General features: G+C 40.1%; 1 protein-coding gene across 4 annotated transcripts; it reads left to right on the forward strand.

Moving 5' to 3' along the window:
• Positions 1-3,200: 3,200 nt before the first annotated feature.
• PRSS35 (serine protease 35) lies at positions 3,201-11,984 on the forward strand. 4 transcript variants are annotated; one of them, XM_065588093.1, is made up of 4 exons: positions 3,403-3,419; positions 3,588-3,639; positions 4,163-4,227; positions 9,950-11,984. In XM_065588093.1, the coding sequence occupies exon 4, from the start codon at positions 9,969-9,971 to the stop codon at positions 11,208-11,210; it is 1,242 nt and encodes a 413-aa protein (XP_065444165.1). In that variant the 5' UTR covers positions 3,403-3,419; positions 3,588-3,639; positions 4,163-4,227; positions 9,950-9,968; the 3' UTR covers positions 11,211-11,984. The 4 variants fall into 4 exon arrangements, with proteins under 4 accessions (XP_023969972.1, XP_005299645.1, XP_023969977.1 ...); XM_024114204.3 differs by lacking the exon at positions 4,163-4,227 and having other exon boundaries at positions 3,201-3,419; XM_024114209.3 differs by lacking the exon at positions 3,588-3,639 and having other exon boundaries at positions 3,225-3,419.
• The last annotated feature ends 8,228 nt before the right edge of the window (positions 11,985-20,212 follow it).

Consider the following 20,212-nt stretch of genomic DNA (forward strand, 5'->3'; position numbering starts at 1 on the left):
GGATGTGGGAAAAAGATCTACATTTTGACAAAGCATCATCATTCCCGTCCACGCCCACTTTCTGTCTCCTGAACATCAGCTGATGATACTTGCACAAGAGAATGGGATATAAGAGGAGTGGGCAGATGCCCCAAATCATCTCTCCCTTGCTCTCTACTCACAGCATCATCAACACCTGAAGAACAAAGGGGGTGGGGGCGGAGGAGGGAGGGAAGATCCTGACTGAAAGAGGTTCGGCCGGCAAGACAGCTGGAATATGTGGTGAGAGAGATCTTTGCTTTGCATTCACTTAGCTTGTTACGTTAGGTGTCAGTTGCATTTTACCTTTTATTTCTTTGTAATCTATTCTGATTTATATGAATATATCTATTCTCATCACTTGTAGTCACTTAAAATCTATCTTTCTGTAGTTAATACATTGGTTTGGTTGCTTTATCTAAAGCAGTGTGTTTGGGAAACTCCATTTGAGATAACAGGATTTGTTCATATCATTTTCTATTAATAAACGACACACTTTATATGAGCTTGTATTATCCAGGAGGGTGCTGGGCAGTACAAGATGAACTTTTCTGGGGAAGAGTCTGTGACTAGGAGTTTGCTAGTGTTGCCCTGTAATGTAATTCATGAGTGGTTGGCTATAGCACTCCTACAGCATAGCTGGGAGTGATTTACATGTCAGAGGCCACGTGTGAACAGACCAGAAGTGGTTGCTCTCACAGCAAAGCAGTGTAAAAAGCACCCCAGGTTAGAGAATTGAGGAGACATAGCTGTCCATCAGTCCAGATTGTACTCTGTGCAATGTCAGAGTCCAAATGTCAGAGCCAAGAGTTGACACAGCTGGAGCCATGATCCAGGGCTAAGGGTCAGGAACCAGGGCTTACCTGAAGGCAGGAGCAAGGCTAGGACATGACTAGAGCAGCATCTAGGCAGAAACAGTGCAGGAGTAATCACAAGTAGGGCTTGGAGCAAAGCAAGCCTAGCAGGGCAGAGAATCCACAGTCATATGCATAGAACAGCTGCTGGGCTTAAGAGCAAGCCACCTGACTGCCTTAGCCAATCAGGTGGTTGTGCAGGCCCTAGTTCCAGACTGTACCACCACTTTGAGCCTCCTAGGTGCCCCAGAGCCTGGTTTCACAGGGTAAGTTTGGTGAAAATCTTGCAGCAGATCTGTGGTGTGGATAGTTTCCAATGGTTCACAGGATCATTCATCAGGGCCATAAACTTCCCAGTCTACTAAGTACAGGAGCTTCTTTCTAAAGAGTTGTGAGTGTAGGAACTGTCAAACCAAGTACTCTTCTTGTCCCTGGACGTTGATAGCCAGGGCAGCAGAGTTGAGCAGGAAGGGAACAGGTTCTATGTGCAGGGCTTCAGGACAGAGACATGAAACAGGGTGGATACCGAGGAATATTGGTAATTGCAACTTGAATGCCACCACCTTGATCCGTTCTAGAATTGTAACTGGGCTCAGATATTGGTGGTCTAACTTAGCCAATGGGCAAGCTGACCTTAGATTCTGAATGGACAGCCAAACCTTGACCCCTATGACAAGATCGGGGATGGCTTGGCAGCCCTGATCAGTGTGATGCTTGTACACCTCCTTGGCAGATTCTAGCTGCTCCTTCAGTTTTAGATGTACTTGGTAGAGGTGGGCAGTGAAGTCTGCAACAGCAGGTACCAGAGATCCCGTGAGGATGTCTGGGTGAAACCAAGGGTGAAATCTGTAGTTGGAGGAAAAAGGGCCTTGAGAGGTGGAGGGTGGCCTTATTATATGCAAATTCCACATGGGGATGGAGGGAAACACGGTCATCTTGGTGGTAGTTCATGATACACCAAAGATATTGCTCAAGTAGCTGGTTAAACCATGGCGAGAGGGACATGTGGTTCAGGTTGGGGGGAGGTGGTGGGGGAGGGGTAGATGTGGTTCAGGGTGGCATGAGATGAGGGAGGGGTACAGGTGGGAGAGATGATGGTGCGGAGGGTGCAGGGGAGGCTTGGGGTGGGTCGGGGGAGAGGTGATGGAGAGGAGGACATGGCGAGGGGGTGTGCTGGGGCTCAGGGTTGGGGAAGGTGATGGCGAGGGGGGGCGCGGTGGGGCTCAGGGTGGGGGGAGGTGGTGAGGAAGGTGTGGTGGGGCTCAGGGGGGAGGGGATGGTGAGGAGGGGGCGCTGGGGGAGGGAGGTGATGGCGCAGGGGGACTCGTGGGGGGTGATGGTGAGGAGAGCGCGGGGAGGTGATGGCGAGGGGGGGCACTGACCTGGGCTGGGCAAGCCGTTGGATGAAGCAGCAAGCGATGCCTCCTACGTTTCCAAGGCAGGAAACGTCCCGTCCCCCCCACCCCACTCAGAGCCCCGCTGGCCCTGAGGCGCGAGGCGCCGCGGGAAAGCCCCTGGCAGGGGCAGCGCGAGGACAGGCCGATCCCTCCGCCAGCTGCAGCGCAGGAGCCGTGGGAGCCGGCCGGCGCGGGGCGGCGCTCTCCGGCCGCAGCTGCGACCCCGGGCAGGGGGGCGGCGCCCTTTGGCAATTCCCCAGCGTGCAGGATCGGGGAAATCTGCACCCCCTCCCGCTTCCCAGCCACAGCCCGCCCCTCAGAGAAACACCCCCACTCTGTTCCCCTTCTCCCCTGAACCCCAGTCTGTTCCCCTTCTCCTCTGCACCACCGCTGTCCCTGCCACAAACAGTCTGTTCCCCTTCTCCCCTGCGCCCCCCGCTCTCCCTGGCACCCCAGTCTGTTCCCCTTTTCCTCTGCACCCCCAGTCTGTTCCCCTTCTCCCCTGTGCCCCCCGCTCTCCCTGCCATCCCCAGTATGTTCCCCTTCTCCCCTGCACCCACGCTCTCCGACACCCCCGTCTGTTCCTTCTCCCCTACGCCCCCCGCTGTCCCTGCCACCGCCAGTCTGTTCCCCTTCTCCCCTACGCCCCCCGCTGTCCCTGACACCCCCACAGCCCGCTCTCTAGCTTCCCTACAGAGCGGTTACTCCACAGCGTGTACCTCTGCCGCCCTCTCCCGCCTTCCCTTCCAGCCAGCTGTTCCGGCTCATCCCGCCAGCCCTTTTCCTTCCCCTCCCAGCCACAGAGACACCCGCAAGCGGTCCCAGCAGCTCACCCTCGGGCCGACCTCCCTCTCCCTCCATCCCTCCCTCCTCCTTTCCATCCCCTCCCCCGCCTGGGAAAAACCTGGCAGCTCCCCCCAGTCCCTTCTTCAGTAGCCGCCAGGGCTCAGACTGTGCTCAGTGGCTGCTGCTCTCTCTAGGGCTGGCTGGCTGGCGGTGGCGGCGATCTCTCGCTCACTAAATTGGGAACCAGCTAGCAAATACGGATTATTAACTAGATAAGAGTAGAGCACCTATTGCGTGTCCGCGTAGAAAGTTTTAGGAGCCGTGGATTTGGCCAGGTTTTCACGTTTCTCTCGAATGCTAACAGGTATGAAACGGTCTTTCCAAAGATGTTCCTATCTAGTGCCTTCTGAGCTAGGAATAAACTCTCAGGGGCCTGCCTGCTTTAAAAGCAAACAGGCACACTAAAATGCGGTCTGCACCTGAGACCTCTTACTTGTACCACAAAAATGCTGAACGGACTTTTTTGTTTAAGATCTGAGAGCTGGAGTTTACGGAATAGCTGCTTGGAGCCTCAGCTGGAAAAGGTAGATACGCTGTTCACACACACACACACACACACCTATTAAGGTGACCCTGTTTACACTGGACCACAAATGAGGTCCTCTCTGTTACAGCAGCGTTTACAAATAGATACAATTGATGAGATGTCAATACATAAATTTTGGTCAGTTACAGGATTTTACACTAAAAGTAGCTTTTTCTGAATAGCCTGACCAGTTTGATGAAAATATTCTTGGCTAGAGTGAACTCTGACACCTTTTTTTCCTGGTACTTTTCAAGAGTCTTGTTCCACCTGGGTGGCTTAAAAACAGATAGAAAGAAAAGGCTTACTTTGGAAGTTTTCATACTTTTGCCTTTATACAGTCCCAGCAGTGCCTATTGAGAGAGCCTTTTTTTGCGACTTTCCCCACCCTATCCCGCTTCATCTGCTCAGTTTCTATGCTACCATTCCTCACTTGTTTTGAAATTGACACTAATTTTATCCAGATTGCTTCTGGCAGTGAGGAGCTACAAAAACCTCTGCTAAGCTTTTTATTTAATTTTCAGCCTCTGGAGTCCTTTTTATAAAACGAGTTCATCTGCAAGAGAAATGGAAAAAGTAAAGGCAGCAGGTATTTAAATTTGAAAACTGATTATTTTGTTTTAGAAAGCTGGGATCTCTCTCTCCCCTTAAACACTAGGCTAAAAACTATTTTCTTTTTTTTAGACAACTATAGGATCGCATTTAAGGAACTATCTATTGAGATATAGATGTCCATAAAAATGATTAGAAAAAAATGTTTGAGGTAACACTGCTTCTGTTCCTGATAATGCTGGGGTAATTCATCCATCTATGTCTAATTCTTCTGTCTGTGCCCAATACCCTGATATGCAGGCTCAGTGCATTACAGAGAGCATGTAGTAATTGTACACAAGAGGGTGTTATTGCAGAGAATTGTATAGTTACTAGACTTCAATCTGGTAAACATGCAAAGCTGATCAGAATCGATAAATAGGCAAGCTAGTTGCACTGCAATCACAGAATTTAACAGACTGCTGAGAATAGAACAGCTCATTCCTAGGGATGGGGGGGGGGGGTGTGGATAAAATAAACTAATTGGAAGTGAAAGCAACTGCTAACAGCAACTTTAAAAGGGAGTTTCTTGGCTTCTACAACTCTCATTTCACTGGGAAGTGAAAGATGCTTATTAATGACAGAGCGCTAATTTTAAGAGCTGTTCAAACCATACTCCAAAACGAACAAAAGTTGCTTGACAAACATGCTTTCTCTTATCCTTGAAAAGTAAGGGAAGAAAATAGTGGGCGTAGTACTGTCTGGAAAGAAATGGTATCTGTCGATAAAGTGCGCGGCAAGCTTTGGGAGCTATACAAAGTAAAAATAACATGTTTGTTAAAGTGGAAAATTGAGCTGTTTCTCTAGCTTAGTTTAGCACTCACCGTTCACCAATAATTGTATGCATTTGTGTCTCGCTGGAGAGAAACATTCGGGACAGTGAGAGGCATACTTGGGGTTGGGGGAAGATATATAAGAGCATTTCATTCTCTAGTGGAATAGGTGGTGTTATCACAAAACAACCATGCCTTAGTGTGCTGGGAAAACTAAGCCGGAATGAACTAGCGATGGTATGGGTCAGAACTGAGGTGTGTTGTGAAAGCACTTGCCAGAGCAGTGGCTTCAGGCAATCTTATCAACTGTCATTTTCTCAAGACAGTTCATATGGTAAATGTATCTTTTCCACCTGAAAGAGGTGTATGACAGACTATTTGTACAATGGGCACGGCTCTTTACAGAAAACTGAAAAACGACAGATTCCTACATCAGAATTTACAGCCTAAACTAAAATTTAATTTATAGTTCAGTCTAGGAATAAATTGCGGATAAGTATCCTTAATAAAAGCTGTTTTATAATGCATATCATACTGCTTGAAAGATAAAATATTTAGAAAGAGTGCGTTTAAAGCGCATCTAAGAGAATTGATCTAATTCTGCCATCTAGTGGCTACATATATATACACAGACATAACAAGGAGTCCGGTGGCACCTTAAAGACTAACCGATTTATTTGGGCATAAGCTTTCGCAGGTAAAAAAAAAGTGTTTTTTACCCACGAAAGCTTATGCCCAAATAAATCGGTTAGTCTTTAAGGTGCCACCGGACTCCTTGTTGTTTTTGTGGATACAGACCTGCACAGTTAGCCCCTGATACTTAATATACAGACATACAAATTTAAGCAATAAGGAAAGTCAAAATTAAGGCTGAAACCATCATTAATTCATTTTTGCAGCTGAAGTAAGTTTAGTTTGTGATTTCAGAACCCTGCCTTGTGCTTTGATACATATTTTGGTAAAATTAGTTTCTATGCTTGTGCACTATACCCATACCTAAATTTACAATATCTCAGAATAGGTCTTTTTTTTTTCTTAAATCAGAATGGGAGGTCAGATATGTAAACTAATGCACTCATCAAGCATATCAGCACAAGTTTAGGATGAAGTGGCAGACAGAATTCAGGATGGAGATTTACTGTTATGTCTTAGCTCATTGCTAGAGTAATGGTTTCTTCTCTGGAGTAGCAGGTGCTGTTACCCCTAAACATTTTCATCTTGAGATTTTCACATGCTATCTATGGTTATGTTGATTGATAGTTGCCAAAAAAACTGAGTTTTCTTCCTGAACTGTTCATTCCAGTTTTTTTCCCCTTGCAAAATTGGGTGGAAAAAGACACACCCCGATACAGGATAAAGTAGCAACTCCTCACTTTGAGGTCTAAAAATTGCATAAATCTGTTTTTGAGATACTAGAGCCCTAGTCCTTGTGCAAACCCCTCCAATGATAAATACCTTTTCAACAACCCCAGGACACAGATTGTACTAAAGAGACATTGTAGGGAAAAACCCTGCCAGGAACTTGAGCTTCATTTTTCTTCTCTTCCATCCTATTAGCAAGTGAATTACAACCAAACATGAATTACTGGGAAATTTGGGACAGATCCACAAATCTGCTTGTGGGTGTTTGAATTGTATGAAGTGTGAGATATGTTATTGGAGCTTCTTGTTGAAGGGGGACCAGAGTAGAACCAGAGTGTAGCGTTTGGGAGAGTTTGCTATGCGGGATGGAGAAGTATTTGGGATGTTGGGAGTTTGAAGTGGGGAAAGCTGGAGAGGCTTGTAAGTGCAGCTGAGAGCCCTCATCACTGTGCTGGGAGGTTTGATAAATGGGAGGAGAAGCTGGAATTTTTCACAGGGGACTAAATCTCCCCTCTCCCTTTCATTTTGTTTCCTACTTTAAAACAGTGTAGTGTTTAAGATCTCTCAGTTTACTAATTTTAAACATGTGTAGCAATAAAAGAAAACATTGTCTAGAACACCTAATTTGCTCTGATAGGGCAATTCTATGTTTGTAATGCTTTCTAGGTATAGGCTTCTTCCAATTCTCTTAAAGTACATCATTTCCAACTCATAGCAAACAAAAAATGGTTCATTATAAATGACAAAATCCTCAACTTCTAAAGTCTGCCCTTAGAGGGAATAAGCATTCTATTCTAGTCTTTCAAACAGGAGGAGCTGATGTGGTCTTTGTGGTTGTGTTAGAAATGATTACAGGGAGCTACATCACCCCACCCATTTTATTATAGGAAGCCTCTATAGAGACAGAAGTTAGTTATAGCTCCAGCTGGGACAACATCAACCATCTTACTGGAAAGACTTCAGCAGTGGTATGCCCAAGTGTCTCTGCATGAAACTAGCATTAGTGAACATTCCTAAATATTTATGACACTTAGCTGTAGGAAAACATCATGGATGTGGACTCTGAATTGTGAGCCAGTCATTAGGCACAAAGCGAAGAGGAATTCTAGGAAGAATGTGTCTTGCATATTGACAGGTTTCACAAGTTCAACAAAACAACGTGCTTTCTTAGCACCTCACTACTTGTTAAACAGGTATTTTAGGACATTAAAACAGTTTTTTTTTCACATTAATATCAGTAATATTTATCCTTTCAGACATTTAAAGTTTTTTGTGTACTTTAAGGCAGAATCTGTCCTACTTTAAAGTTCATATTCTTATACCCTTATGTTAGTTGCCTTCATGCCCACTAACTCCAATTACCTCAGACTTAGTGGTCCAAATTTAGAAGATCTGTAAGGAGAATAAATTGGTAAGTGGGCATGAATCGAAGGGCAGGTCTGCACTGATGCAGCTGCGCCACTGTAGCCCATCTTGTGAAGATGCTCTATGCCAATGGAAGAGCGTTTCCCAATTGGCACAATTACTCCACCTTCACGAGAGGTGGAAGCTATGTCAGCAGGAGAGCATCTCCCGCCGACATAGCACTGGTGTGGACAGCGCTTAGGTCGCTGTAACTTGAGGTAGTGTAGTTCTGCCTTAAGTAAGTTAATTAAGAATCAAAATTAGTGTACCACACAAGTTTAGGATCTTAGAAAATGTTGTAAATTACACAGACGACCACAGACTCACGTCTGAATGTGGTAGAAGTAAACTCCACTGCTAGACATGGTGCTCACAGTTGAATAAAGGATGGTGAGTGCTAATTGTTCTAGCTAAGATCTTAGTCTGATAACTGGTACAACAAGTTGTCCAAAAATTATAGGACTCATTGGTTCATGTTGTGCTTTTTAAAGCAAAGCTATCACTTTTTGAATTTTATTCACAAGGTACTGTTTTGCACCTTATCACTTTATCTAACCTTATTCATTGTTTTATTACCTTTAATTTTCACTATAACAAAGGATTCAGATTTTGCTAAACTATATATAATTTGCTAAACTATATTATATGTAATATAAAACAGACATTTTATCAAGCAACAGAGGGTCCTGTGGCACCTTTAAGACTAACAGAAGTACTGGGAGCATAAGCTTTCGTGGGTAAGAACCTCATTTCTTCAGATGCAAGTCAAGGTTTTATCAAGGTTTACACTGTAACTACAGTAAACCAAAGAGCATAACTATACACGTGCTTAAATTGCTTAACTTAAGGTTTAATTATAGGCAGTGCCCTTTCTACAGGTGCTTGAGGTTTCAATATTACCCAACTGTACAAAGGGTACATGAATAAGCTCAAATCTCCAAATGGCAACAGCCAATATCTGGTTAATATTTTAAGCATCAAGTCCATCTACGGAGTTAGAATGGACTTGCAATTAAGGTACTGGGCTGGGATTCGGAGGCGCTTAGTGCCACTCCTGGCTATGCTACAGACTTCCTGTGTGACCTTGGGCAAGTCACTTAGTATTTCTGTGCCTTAGTTCCCTATCTGTAAAACAAGAATAATACTTAATTTGTGTTCCTTGTCTATTTAAATGTAAGCTCTTGTGTATGAACAGCACCTGGTACAATGGGTCTCGCATCTTAGCTGGGGCCTCCAGGCACCACTGTAATATGTATGAACAGTTTTGTGAGAGATCTGAAAGGGAAATAACTTTGGGGGCCCATCTAGCTCCTCCGCCACCTATGACTGTGTCCTCCCTACTCTATGAATCCCTGAAACCTTTCCCCCAAATTAGCCATCTTCTACTTTCTTGTGACTCGCCCTTTGTGTATGAAGCTTTGTGGCTCTTGGGTCCCTCTGACATAGACTAGAAAGCCAGGGGATGGAGCAGAAGCAAATCCTTCCAAGCAAGAGCACAAGCAGGCAATTTGAGGAATGAATGTGTCTCACTGTAACAGATACCAGAAACAGACAGAATTGGGGATGGCCATCTGTCTTTCTGGTTGGATGCATGATATGTGGCTGCATAGGTTGCTTAGGCCAAAGGCTGCTACTGTTGGATATGATACAATAAAGAACAATTTCATTTGGAGAAAGTACTAATTTGAATCAAGCTATTTTACTTTTATGCAGCCTTTTAAAATAACATTTTGCACACATCGGTCTGCATTTATTGCATATTATCTTCAGAATTTTTGCAGTCATGATTGTTTTCAGCCACAAGCACAAGAACAAAATTAGACAAGGTACTACACTACAAAGCCTGATGTTGATGGATTTGAAATGTATCAGTACCATGCCATGTTATTAAAGTAGAATATCAAGGAAATGGGGCTAGCTTCTTAAAATACTTCTTGAGGGTTATGATTTATATCTAGGTGTAATTTATTATTTAATGAATAACAGAAGTAGAATTATAAAGATCAAAATGTGGGGAAATGAATGAAGATTCAATGAGTTCCTGTTTCTTTTGTAACCTGGATGCTAATATTCTACCCCACTGATTTTGATGGTAATAGTGTATAGTGCTGTAGTCATACAATATAATCAGATAAATTTAATTTTTAAAATATCAATTTGAGTCTCTTCTCCCTTTTTCAGAGCAACACACATTAACACAATGGGACATATATTGCTGTTTTTGATGCTTTCCATTCCCATATTATGTCTGACTGATGGAGCCGAAACAGAACAAGATTTCACCTGGCACTTGAAGAAGGTACCCCAGATTGTGAGCGAACGGACTTTCTCCCTTGACAGCCCTAAATTTGAGGCAAAAGCCAAATTAGAACTGAGTAATGTGTGTGGAATTGAATGCCAAAGGAGACTCCCAGGGCCAAGCTTGTCTGACCTGAAGGAGTTTCTGTCCTATGAGACTGTTTTTGAGAATGGCACACGGACCCTGACTCACGTGAATGTTCTAGGGCTAGCAGTTGGCGCAGCCAAGAACACCACCACAAGAACATCCTCAAGAAGAAAGAGGCAGATATATGGCACAGACAGCAGATTCAGCATCTCTGACAAGCGGTTCATGACCAACTTCCCTTTTAGCACAGCTGTGAAGATTTCCACAGGCTGCAGTGGCATTCTTATTTCTCCCAAGCACGTTCTAACAGCCGCTCACTGTATTCATAATGGCAAGGATTACATCAAGGGCAGCAAAAAGCTGAGGGTGGGATTGCTGAAGATGAGATCTAGAGGTGAGGGCAAGAAACGCAGAGGTGCTCAAAGGGGTAAGAGAGATGTTTCTGTGGCAAGAGATCACAGTGAGCGTACCTCAGAATTGAAGCAGAGATCCAAAGGTCGTGGCAGAAAACAAAAGGCAACAGGGAGGAGTCAGAAAACCTCTGATAGTAAACCTTCCTTCCAGTGGACCAGAGTAAAGAGTACCCAGATCCCAAAAGGCTGGTTTGAAGGCGTAACTGGGGATGTTTCCCTGGATTATGATTATGCTGTTCTTGAGCTCAAGCGCCCTCACAAAAAGAAATATATGGAGCTGGGAATCAGCCCAACAATCAGAAAGATGCCTGGTAGCATGATCCACTTCTCAGGTTTTGATGATGATCGATCTGGACAGTTGGTCTATCGATTTTGTAGTGTGTCTGATGAATCCAGTGATCTCTTCTATCAGTACTGTGATGCTGAGCCTGGGTCTATTGGCTCTGGAGTCTATCTCCGCCTTAAAGAGCCAAACAAGAAGAAATGGAAACGCAAGATCATTGCTATTTATTCAGGTCATCAGTGGGTGGATGTCAATGGTGTGCAGCAAGATTATAATGTAGCAGTACGAATTACTCCTCTCAAGTATGCCCAGATTTGTTTCTGGATACATGGGAATGATGAGAATTGTACACAAGGCTGATAAAAGCTGAAATTAGATCATCTAGCACCTACAATATAATAAAGTAAAAACTTGCCCTAATAGTTATTGGAAGAGCATCACCCCGTATCAGGAATTATTTGAACTTGAAGCCTGCAAATATTTTGATGTATTGAGTATGGCTATTCTTAGAGGGTTAGAATTTTCAAATTAGTTTTTTAATTATATAATAATCAACACATGACATGCACTTATAATCCAAAACTATATTTATGTTTAAAATTCTGATAAATTTGAATTGTTCTCATTAGAAAAATTGTGACTTCACTTGTTTAATTTTTTTAAAGGGAAGTATTGAAACTTCTCAAACTGATACTATTAAACAACGTGGTTTTTTTTTAAAAAATACATTTGTCTTGATTTTCTCAGGGTTCTGCTCCAACAAGCATCTTCTAGTATACAAGTTGCACATCTCTTATATAATAGCACATTCAGAGTGATACAAATTGTGAAACATTGGGGTAAGACCAAACTAATTAAGGTTAGTTTACTCTAAAGAGAGTATGTGCACTCTGAGGGCACGTCTACCCTTACCGTGGATCAATGCTGCAGTGATTGATCCACCAGGGGTTGATTTAGTGGGTCTAGTGAAGGCCCGCTAAATCGACCACAGATTGCTCTCTCATCGATGATGGCACTCCACCGGAACAAGAAGCATAAGGTAAGTCGATGGGAGAAACTCTTCCTTGGACCCAGTGTGGTGTAGACACCACAGTAAGTCGACCTAAGCTACGTTGACTCCAGCTGTGTTATTCACATAGCTGGAGTTGCGTAACTTAGGTCGACTTAACCCTGTAGTGCAGACCTGCCCTGAGAGGCGACTATCTAGTTCATACTGGCTAGCTTGGAAATTTTTTTTTGCATACCTTACAAACTTTTCCATGGAAATTCTAAATTGATGTAGCTGATGAGTCCTAAAAACAATGATTTTCATTTCATTGCATGCTAAAATAGCAAAGAATCTAATGAATGTAGCAGTTCTGTTTGAAATAAGGAAGAACCATATGAGTTTAATTTAATGCCCTTAAGTCTAGTTTGAGAAGGTATGCAAAGCTGGGGAATCTTAAACATGTGCATTTTAATATTTGGAGACAAGTAGGTTTAATGTATAATATATTCAACCTTTTTGCTAGGTGAAGTATTCTGTAGTGGTCTTTGCCAGGAACTGGCTATTTGACAACAGTTTAAAGCTTCAAAAAAAAAAAAAAAAAAAAAAAAAAAAAGTTTTGGGTGCTAAACATTTAACAGCTTTTGTAACTACTTTTATAAGAGCTCAGCTGTCAGACAGGCTACAGTCTATCCAGAGCCGACGAGAGTGGGCGAAACCGGTACAAATTACCGGGGCCCGGCGGTCCAGAAGGGGGCTCGGCTTCTCCCCCCCCTCGTCGGCCCTGTTTAGCCGGTGCACCCTTGCTGGGGGGGCCCGAAAAAAATTTTTCACTGGGGCCCAAACCCGCTCTTGGTGGCCTTGAGTCTATCAGACTGGGAATTGGAAAGCAATGTTCTTTTTCATACAATTCTAGAAGCGGGATAGTTCTAATCCCATCATATTCAGACCTCATCAACATGAGTTACAGGGAGAGAAAATAATCCTCCCATGCTAAATCATATTATGCCACCTAATGAAATGGTAGGTGAGCTATCCTGTAAATGCAATAGATACCTTATTAGGTAGCAATAATGCTATTCAGATAATTTGGCTCTTTTCTGCTACTGAACCACACAATTAATACAGAGGGTATTTCTATAAAGTGAGCCTGATTGTTTAACATTTGTATACAAGCATCACTAATTTTTTTGTTATCAGTTGTGCTCAATTGCTTCACATATAATCTAATCTTGTGCATTTCAAAGTCTTAGTTTAACAAACAAAACTGTCAGGATGTTAATTTAATCTAATAATGTAAAATTTAAATGCATATTTCAGGCTATATGCATTTGTTTATTACTGTTAAAGTTATTCAATATTTCAGTATTTAATTTGCTTTGATGATTAGTTTGCATCAACCAAAATTTATTTTCTTTACCAGTCTAGAAGAAAATAAACAAGATATTTTGCTTGCTCTATCTTTAAAATTACATGTAATGCTGCACATTTATACTTGATATGTTTTGATGAAGTAGGTTTTTTAAATCATTTTGTATATAATTGAAAACACAAAATCTGGTACTTTTGATTTGCAGGTGACTACCATTGTATTTCCAAAGCATGAACATTTGAGGTTTATTAGATTAGATTATGGCATAGATAGTACATTTATAAAGTTTGTGGATGATACAAAGCTGGGAGGGGTTGCAAGTAGGATAGGATTAAAATTCAAAATGATCTGAACAAACTGGAGAAATGGTCTGAAGTAAATATTGAATTTCCTCCTAAGGACAAACACAAAGTACTCCACTTAGGAAGGAACAATCAGTTGCACACATACAAAATGGGAAATGACTGTCTAAGAAGGAGTACTGCGGAAAGGGATCTCTGGGTTATAGTGGATCACAAGCTAAAGATGAGTCAAAAGTATAACACTGGGCAAAAAAAAGCAAACAGCATTCTGGGATGTATCAGCAGGAGTGTTGTAAGCAAGACACGAGAAGTAATTCTTCTGCTCTACTTCACACTGATGTGGTCTCAACTGGAGTATTGTGTCCAGTTCTGGGTGCCACATTTCAGGAAAGATATGTACAAACTGGAGAAAGTCCAGAGGAGAACAACAAATGATTAAATATCTAGAAAACATGACCTATGAAGAAAGATTGAAAAAATTGGGTTTGTTTAGTCTGGAAAAGAGAAAAATGAGACAAGACATAACAGTTTTCAAGTACATAAAAGATTGTTACAAAGAGAAGGATGAAAAATTATTTTCGTTAACTTCTGAGGATAGGACAAGAAGCAAAGGGCTTAAATTGAAGCAAGGAAGGTTAGGTTGGACATTAGGAAAAGCTTCCTAACTGTCAGGATAGTTAAGCACTGGAACAAATAGAAATTCAATAACCTTCCTAGGCTATCACTGGAGGTTTTTAAGAACAGGTTAGATGCTTGTCAGGAATGGTCTGGTTATTACTTAGTCCTGCCTTGAGTGCAGAGGACTGGATTAGATGACCTGTTGAGGTCTCTTCCAGTCCTGCATTTCTATGATTCCATGTACAGTACCATTGCATATTATTAATAGGTAAAAGTAGATGCTCACAGGAAAATATGGAAATTCATCAAAACCATCTTAATATGTTCACTTTTTGGCTTGGTGTAAGCAGGTATAATTTCACTGAAGTCAGAGTTAAATTAAATGTAGAGTGGAATGTAGTCCATGATATTCCATGGCACTCAAGTCAAAAAGTAAAAGACAAGATAGATGATGTATCCCAATACCATAAAACATTCAAAATGGTCACTGCATGTGAGAGAATGAAGTGCTTTACCTAAGCAGTGTTGTTGCTCACTCTGGCATTTCTTAAATATTTCACAAGTCAATTGATTTTCACACACTGATGTGCACAATCCCAAAAGGTCAATGCAGCGTCCACAGCAATTGCCACTCTATGATGGCAAATGAAATAAGTAGTCCTTGTAATAATTTAAAAATTCTTAAATCAAAATTGATGCCTGGTAATATATAGTCCCAAATTCAGATCTGCTCTAAGTGGGTGCAACAGATCTGAATTTGACTTTGACCATAGTTCTCAAGACTCAAACTGGGGCAGAGCTCTTGCCATAATTCTCCAAATGGTTTTTCTCCCTCTGAAGAATTTGAATACACGCAGCTTATATTTACCCAATACTAACACTTTTCCTTAAGGAGTTTTCTGATCTGCCCTATTGGACCCATTTCTTAATATTGTACCTGGCTTTACAAAAAGAGCTATTCTCAGACTTTTTTTTGGCAAGGGACTACTGGCAAAGATGAACCAATAACTTCTTGACATAAAGATAAGCCTTGTCAGCAAAACATCTAACAAACTAATACCTCAATTCTGCAAAGATTTATGCATTTGCTTAACATTATGCTCCATGAGAAGTCCCAGGGATAATTAAGTACGTGAAGTACAGCACATGCAAAGTCTTTTTAGGATTGGGATCCAAGTCTATACCAGCTTAGTAAAAGAAAAACAAAGTTAGCAAAATTATTAGGTATATAGCACTCTAAATGTATATGGTGCTTTAAAACACAGAGTCCTTGACCCAAGGAGTTTATAAACTAAGGTTTACATTTTGCAATGATTTACATCCCATGAATGGGGTATAAATCAAAGCAGAATATGGCCCTAAGTCAGACAAATTTATTATACAGGAAAAAAACAGAATGAAGACATTGTTGGGGAGAAGATAAGTAGGTGTTTTTTTTTTTTTTTTTTTTTTTTTTTCTTACTCTGCTTTTGATAAGAAATCAATATTGAACATTTAACGGAGGCACATATATACAACATTATAACAGGAAAAGAGAGAGTTTGGTTTTACAGAAGGAATTGAGGGAGGAGTTGGAAGACACTTGATGCACGGGGATTAGATATTTTTTCCAAGCAAAAAGACTGGCATGAAAGGCAATAAATGAAATGGTTATAAATGTCTCTGGTTTGGTAGTAGCTCAACATGATTATGTTGGGGTTCCCAGCAAGGCCTGGTCTTTATCAAAGAAAGAACCTTAAGTTTTAAAATGTCTCTGCGATTTATTGCCTCAATCACAGCCAATCAAAATTTTCAAATACTTTTGATTTTTTTTGGCATATTTGCTGAAGTGTAATTGGGTACTTTAATTTAAAAATACAGCATATCACTGATTTAATATGTCTATTAAAAGCATTTTTATCCAGAAATGCCAGGATTGAAAGCTGTCTGAAACAATTAAATGTAAAGGCTGTTGCTCAAGTGAAAGCCTGAAATTGCTCAATAAGCTCTAAGGATGTGGAAGAAAATCTGTGTGCCCTCTGAGTTATTTTTATTTTCCACAACTGTGTTCTCCCAATGCTAAATGATGTTTGATTTAAAAACAAAAAGAATCACTAACTTTGTGCTGTAGCTTTTCATCTTTTTGTCTTCTGCAAAATGCAAGCTTGATTGAGGAGTCATTTACATTTTCTAAAGAATGGGAGCAAGTATCTCTAGACAAACTGTAGTGCATACATATCTATCTATCTAGATATATCTGTTGGTGAGAGAGAAACTTTTGAGCTTATAGAGAGCTCTTCTTCAGGTCTGAGAAATGTACTCAGAATGTCACAGCTGCATGATTGCAGGTACCCAGATTCCTGGTGAGATTCCTCCAAGCCCAGCACTTTTCTTAGTATGCCTAACAAGGAACTTCTGCTCTGTTAGGACATTTGGTAAGGTAAAGGTTGATAAACAACAAAAATACACAGTATATTATGTAACTCAAGAAGATATGATTTCGCCCTTTCTTTGCCTGTTTCCTTACATTCTTTAGCCTTTCCTTAAAACAATTAACTTATCAAGTAACTTTTTTGACTGGACAATATGTTACTTTGTTATGGAGATACAAGAGATGATCTAATAAGTCTCTTCCATCTGTCATAGATGGTGACAAAAAAAAAAAATCAGATGGGAGCATTTATTTATCATCCAGTGTGGGATTTACTATGTAGTACGAGGAGAAAGTGGTATCTCGCTCATCAAAATGGTTTGTTATTTCAACAGACATGTATACAGCAAGACCAAAAAAACTTGGTCTTTTTAGTTGATTAAATTATGAAAGATCTTTTGAAAAACATATCTATATAGACTATGTAGAGTTTATATCCGTGTTTTATTGTATTCTATATAGATTCTTGTACCACCCGTATCATTGAATATCTGAGCACCTTCCAATAGTGCAGTAAACTACATGGCTAACATCTGTCACGTGCAGTTTGTTCTTTCTTCCCTCTTCTCCCCAGAGAGTTGATGATGTGTGGTGCTATTAAGTTTTTATTGCCACAAGTTTGGAACAACTAATATTTATGAATGGTGGACAATATGTAGATGCTTCCAAAAACATAGTATGCCACTTAACACACATTTTGTTTATACCATCTGTTTAGCCTATGTTTTCTTTTAGTTTTCTTATATTTTCTCTCTCCATAGTATATTAGTTTCTATGAAAACAAAAGTTGTCATAGGTATGGGTGGAGCTTATATTAAGTCATTTGAAATACAGTGGCCTGAAATTTAGACTGTTTTTAAAAACATTGGAGTTCTATTAGGACTATGAGCAAATGTTATAAATACTGAGCCAAATTCTCATCTCATTTACAAGGGTGAAACTGAGAAGAATTTGTCCCACTACATACATATTCACACATTTATGTTATAAGGGACCAGGCATTTGAGGCATATACCTGTAAATAGGTTTTTAAAAATAAAAATTAAAAAGAAAAATCTTTAGAACATCAATAGTCAATAGAAAAAGAGGCAGTTTAAAAAACATTCAACATTAAGGGACCAGTTTTGCAATCATTGCTTAGGTAAAACTCTTTAAAAACTATTTAAAGGGCCACCACAAAGCCATATGTGATACTTAGGCCTTATGATGGTGCTCTGTCCATGGGCGAATTTAATCCTGAATGATTAAATGAATGTATTCTCTAAGTGAACTAAAAGGAGACACCCAATATAAATGAGTATTCAGATGAAAGGACCTATCTTGTAAAGTTCTGAGCACCCTGAACTCCTTGGGAATCTGGCGGAAGTTGTGGGTAATCAGTTCACAACATCAACAGACCCTTATGTTTTTCACAAGCTATATAATACAGAAGTTTTCAGTTTCTTACCAATTAATTTTATAAATTTATCTTAACAGCCTCAGATGTTTACTATAGAATGATGACTTTTTAAAGAATGCTTTGGGTGGAATAACAGTATTACTAGACATTTTAAAAATATCATTACTTGCTTTGTACCAATAAAATAAAAAATGTGTGTAAAAGTAAAAATGTTAATAACTTTTTGTAATTATGCAGCCACTGGTGCTATATATATATATACCTGCATGTGCCTTTGTATTGTAATGATCATAATTTCTTTTTAGCAGCTTTTAAGAAAAACCTCCAGTTTTAGTTTTGCTAGCTAAACACCTCAAGTTGTTGTTCTTGTATCCCTATATATTAAACTCTATGGGTGACAGTTTAAGTTAAACTTTAACTACATTTTATGTCAAATGCCTCTGTCTATAGCTAATGGGTTTATATTATTTAAATCTTTCCTCCATCAGTTGTTTATTAGAGAAAGATGCATTTCCAAGCCCTCACGCCAGATGACCTCTAGCGCTAAGTAGCTGGCAACCCAAATATTCTTCAAAAATAATGTCTAAAATGTTTGTGAGCTGCATAATATACCTTTTAAGATACCATTGGACAGTGTTCTACAAACTTTCACTGTAAATGTGGCCCACTGATTTCCAGTGTTTGTTACTTTATCGGAAGCAACCACATAAATAAATAAATAAATAAATAAAAAACATAGCCTTCATCTAATGACTGGTAAACATTTGGGATATTAGGCCTTGAAAATGCATTCAGTTATTCTGCCAAACCAGACCACACAGTTTGGGTCTGCAAATCCTTTCATTTTAGTAATGTATTATAATATTTATACCCAGCAATATTGCTTCATTATGGTGAAGAATTTATACCAGAATATTAACTTAAAAAAATCAATATGCTTTTGGATGAAATTAAAGAAATTAAGTTTTACTGTATACTGTTCTCTTCTGTGTTTATAAATATTTGAAATGTATGTTTGGATGCCATAGTATTTGTGCAGAATAGTCATAATGATGTTTTGAGTTCACGATGTTGATGTATGTTTTCACGATGCCAATATATTTTTTCTGAGTTAATTAATTTGCTTTTTGCATAAACTATATTAATGCTGTAGTCAAGTGTGCAGTTCTTAATTTTTCATAGTAAACTAATTAACTGCATCAAAAAGTGGCAAGGAGTAAACAAAATACTGTATATTCAAGTATAGACAGGAGAACAATCCTATTAGGTTTTAAAATTTTTAACTATTACAGTATGAAATCTTATTAGCTTAGGAATTTAATTCAGAAGATGAGGCCCAGAAATAGTTGATATTGTTACTTAAAGCATAGCTAGAAGTATTAGTCTGGAGAGATCCTAGATTATGAGCAGTGATCTCCTTATTTCTTATTCATCTACTAGTTATGCTGCCCAATGTTTATTTCCCAGGCAGTGAGTAACAATTAAAGTTTAACTGGTGAAAATGGGTAGTTCTCTCCTCCTTCCTGCTCTCTGCCAGTGTTTTAGTTTTGGCACTAGGAAATAGGGGTTCAAGGGTTGCCAAATAGCACTGATAAGCCACTTTTACATAGGTAAGGAATAGCAATTAAAGAAGTCTCCAATGACCTTAAAATGCCAGAAGGGGATGGACTGCAAACAAGCCAAACCAATTTGGTTTTTTTGGAGTCTTTTAATCTTTGTCATAGTTCTGTGGAAAGCCCTTGCCAGGATATAAATAGAGTCTAATCCACACCTGGAGGATGGATTAGGTGTAAAGAGGGTGTGTGCAGAACAAGTAGACTAGCTTCATCAATATGTAGAAACCATTACAGTAGACTTCTGTAATGAGCATTTGGATTAAAGCCGTGGAAGTTCACAGCAGGTAGCCTCATTCACACTGATAGCAAGGGAGTGATTTGCCCTCTCCTGCTTTCAGTTGAATAGGTTGTACTGGTGAGGTCATTATGGACAACTTTTTATTGTGTTTTATTTAAATTATAGGTATTTATTATACTTTATTGGTTGTAAAATTATAATAATAAAGCTACAATAGTTGACCCCTTACATTGGTGGTGATGTTATTAATGAGCTTTGTTGCCAGATTCACTGAAAAAGATGGTTGGATGACTCAAGTGATTGGGTTTTTCACTGCTAGGTCACTGGTACATTTCCAGACCAATTAGTAATAACCAAAACGACTTTTTTGACAGCTATGCAGTAACCTATGTAAAATTAGTTTGATTTCAGTCAGTTCATAG

The sequence above is a fragment of the Chrysemys picta genome, chromosome 3 (genome assembly GCF_011386835.1).
Source record: "Chrysemys picta bellii isolate R12L10 chromosome 3, ASM1138683v2, whole genome shotgun sequence".
Taxonomy (NCBI): domain Eukaryota; kingdom Metazoa; phylum Chordata; order Testudines; family Emydidae; genus Chrysemys; species Chrysemys picta.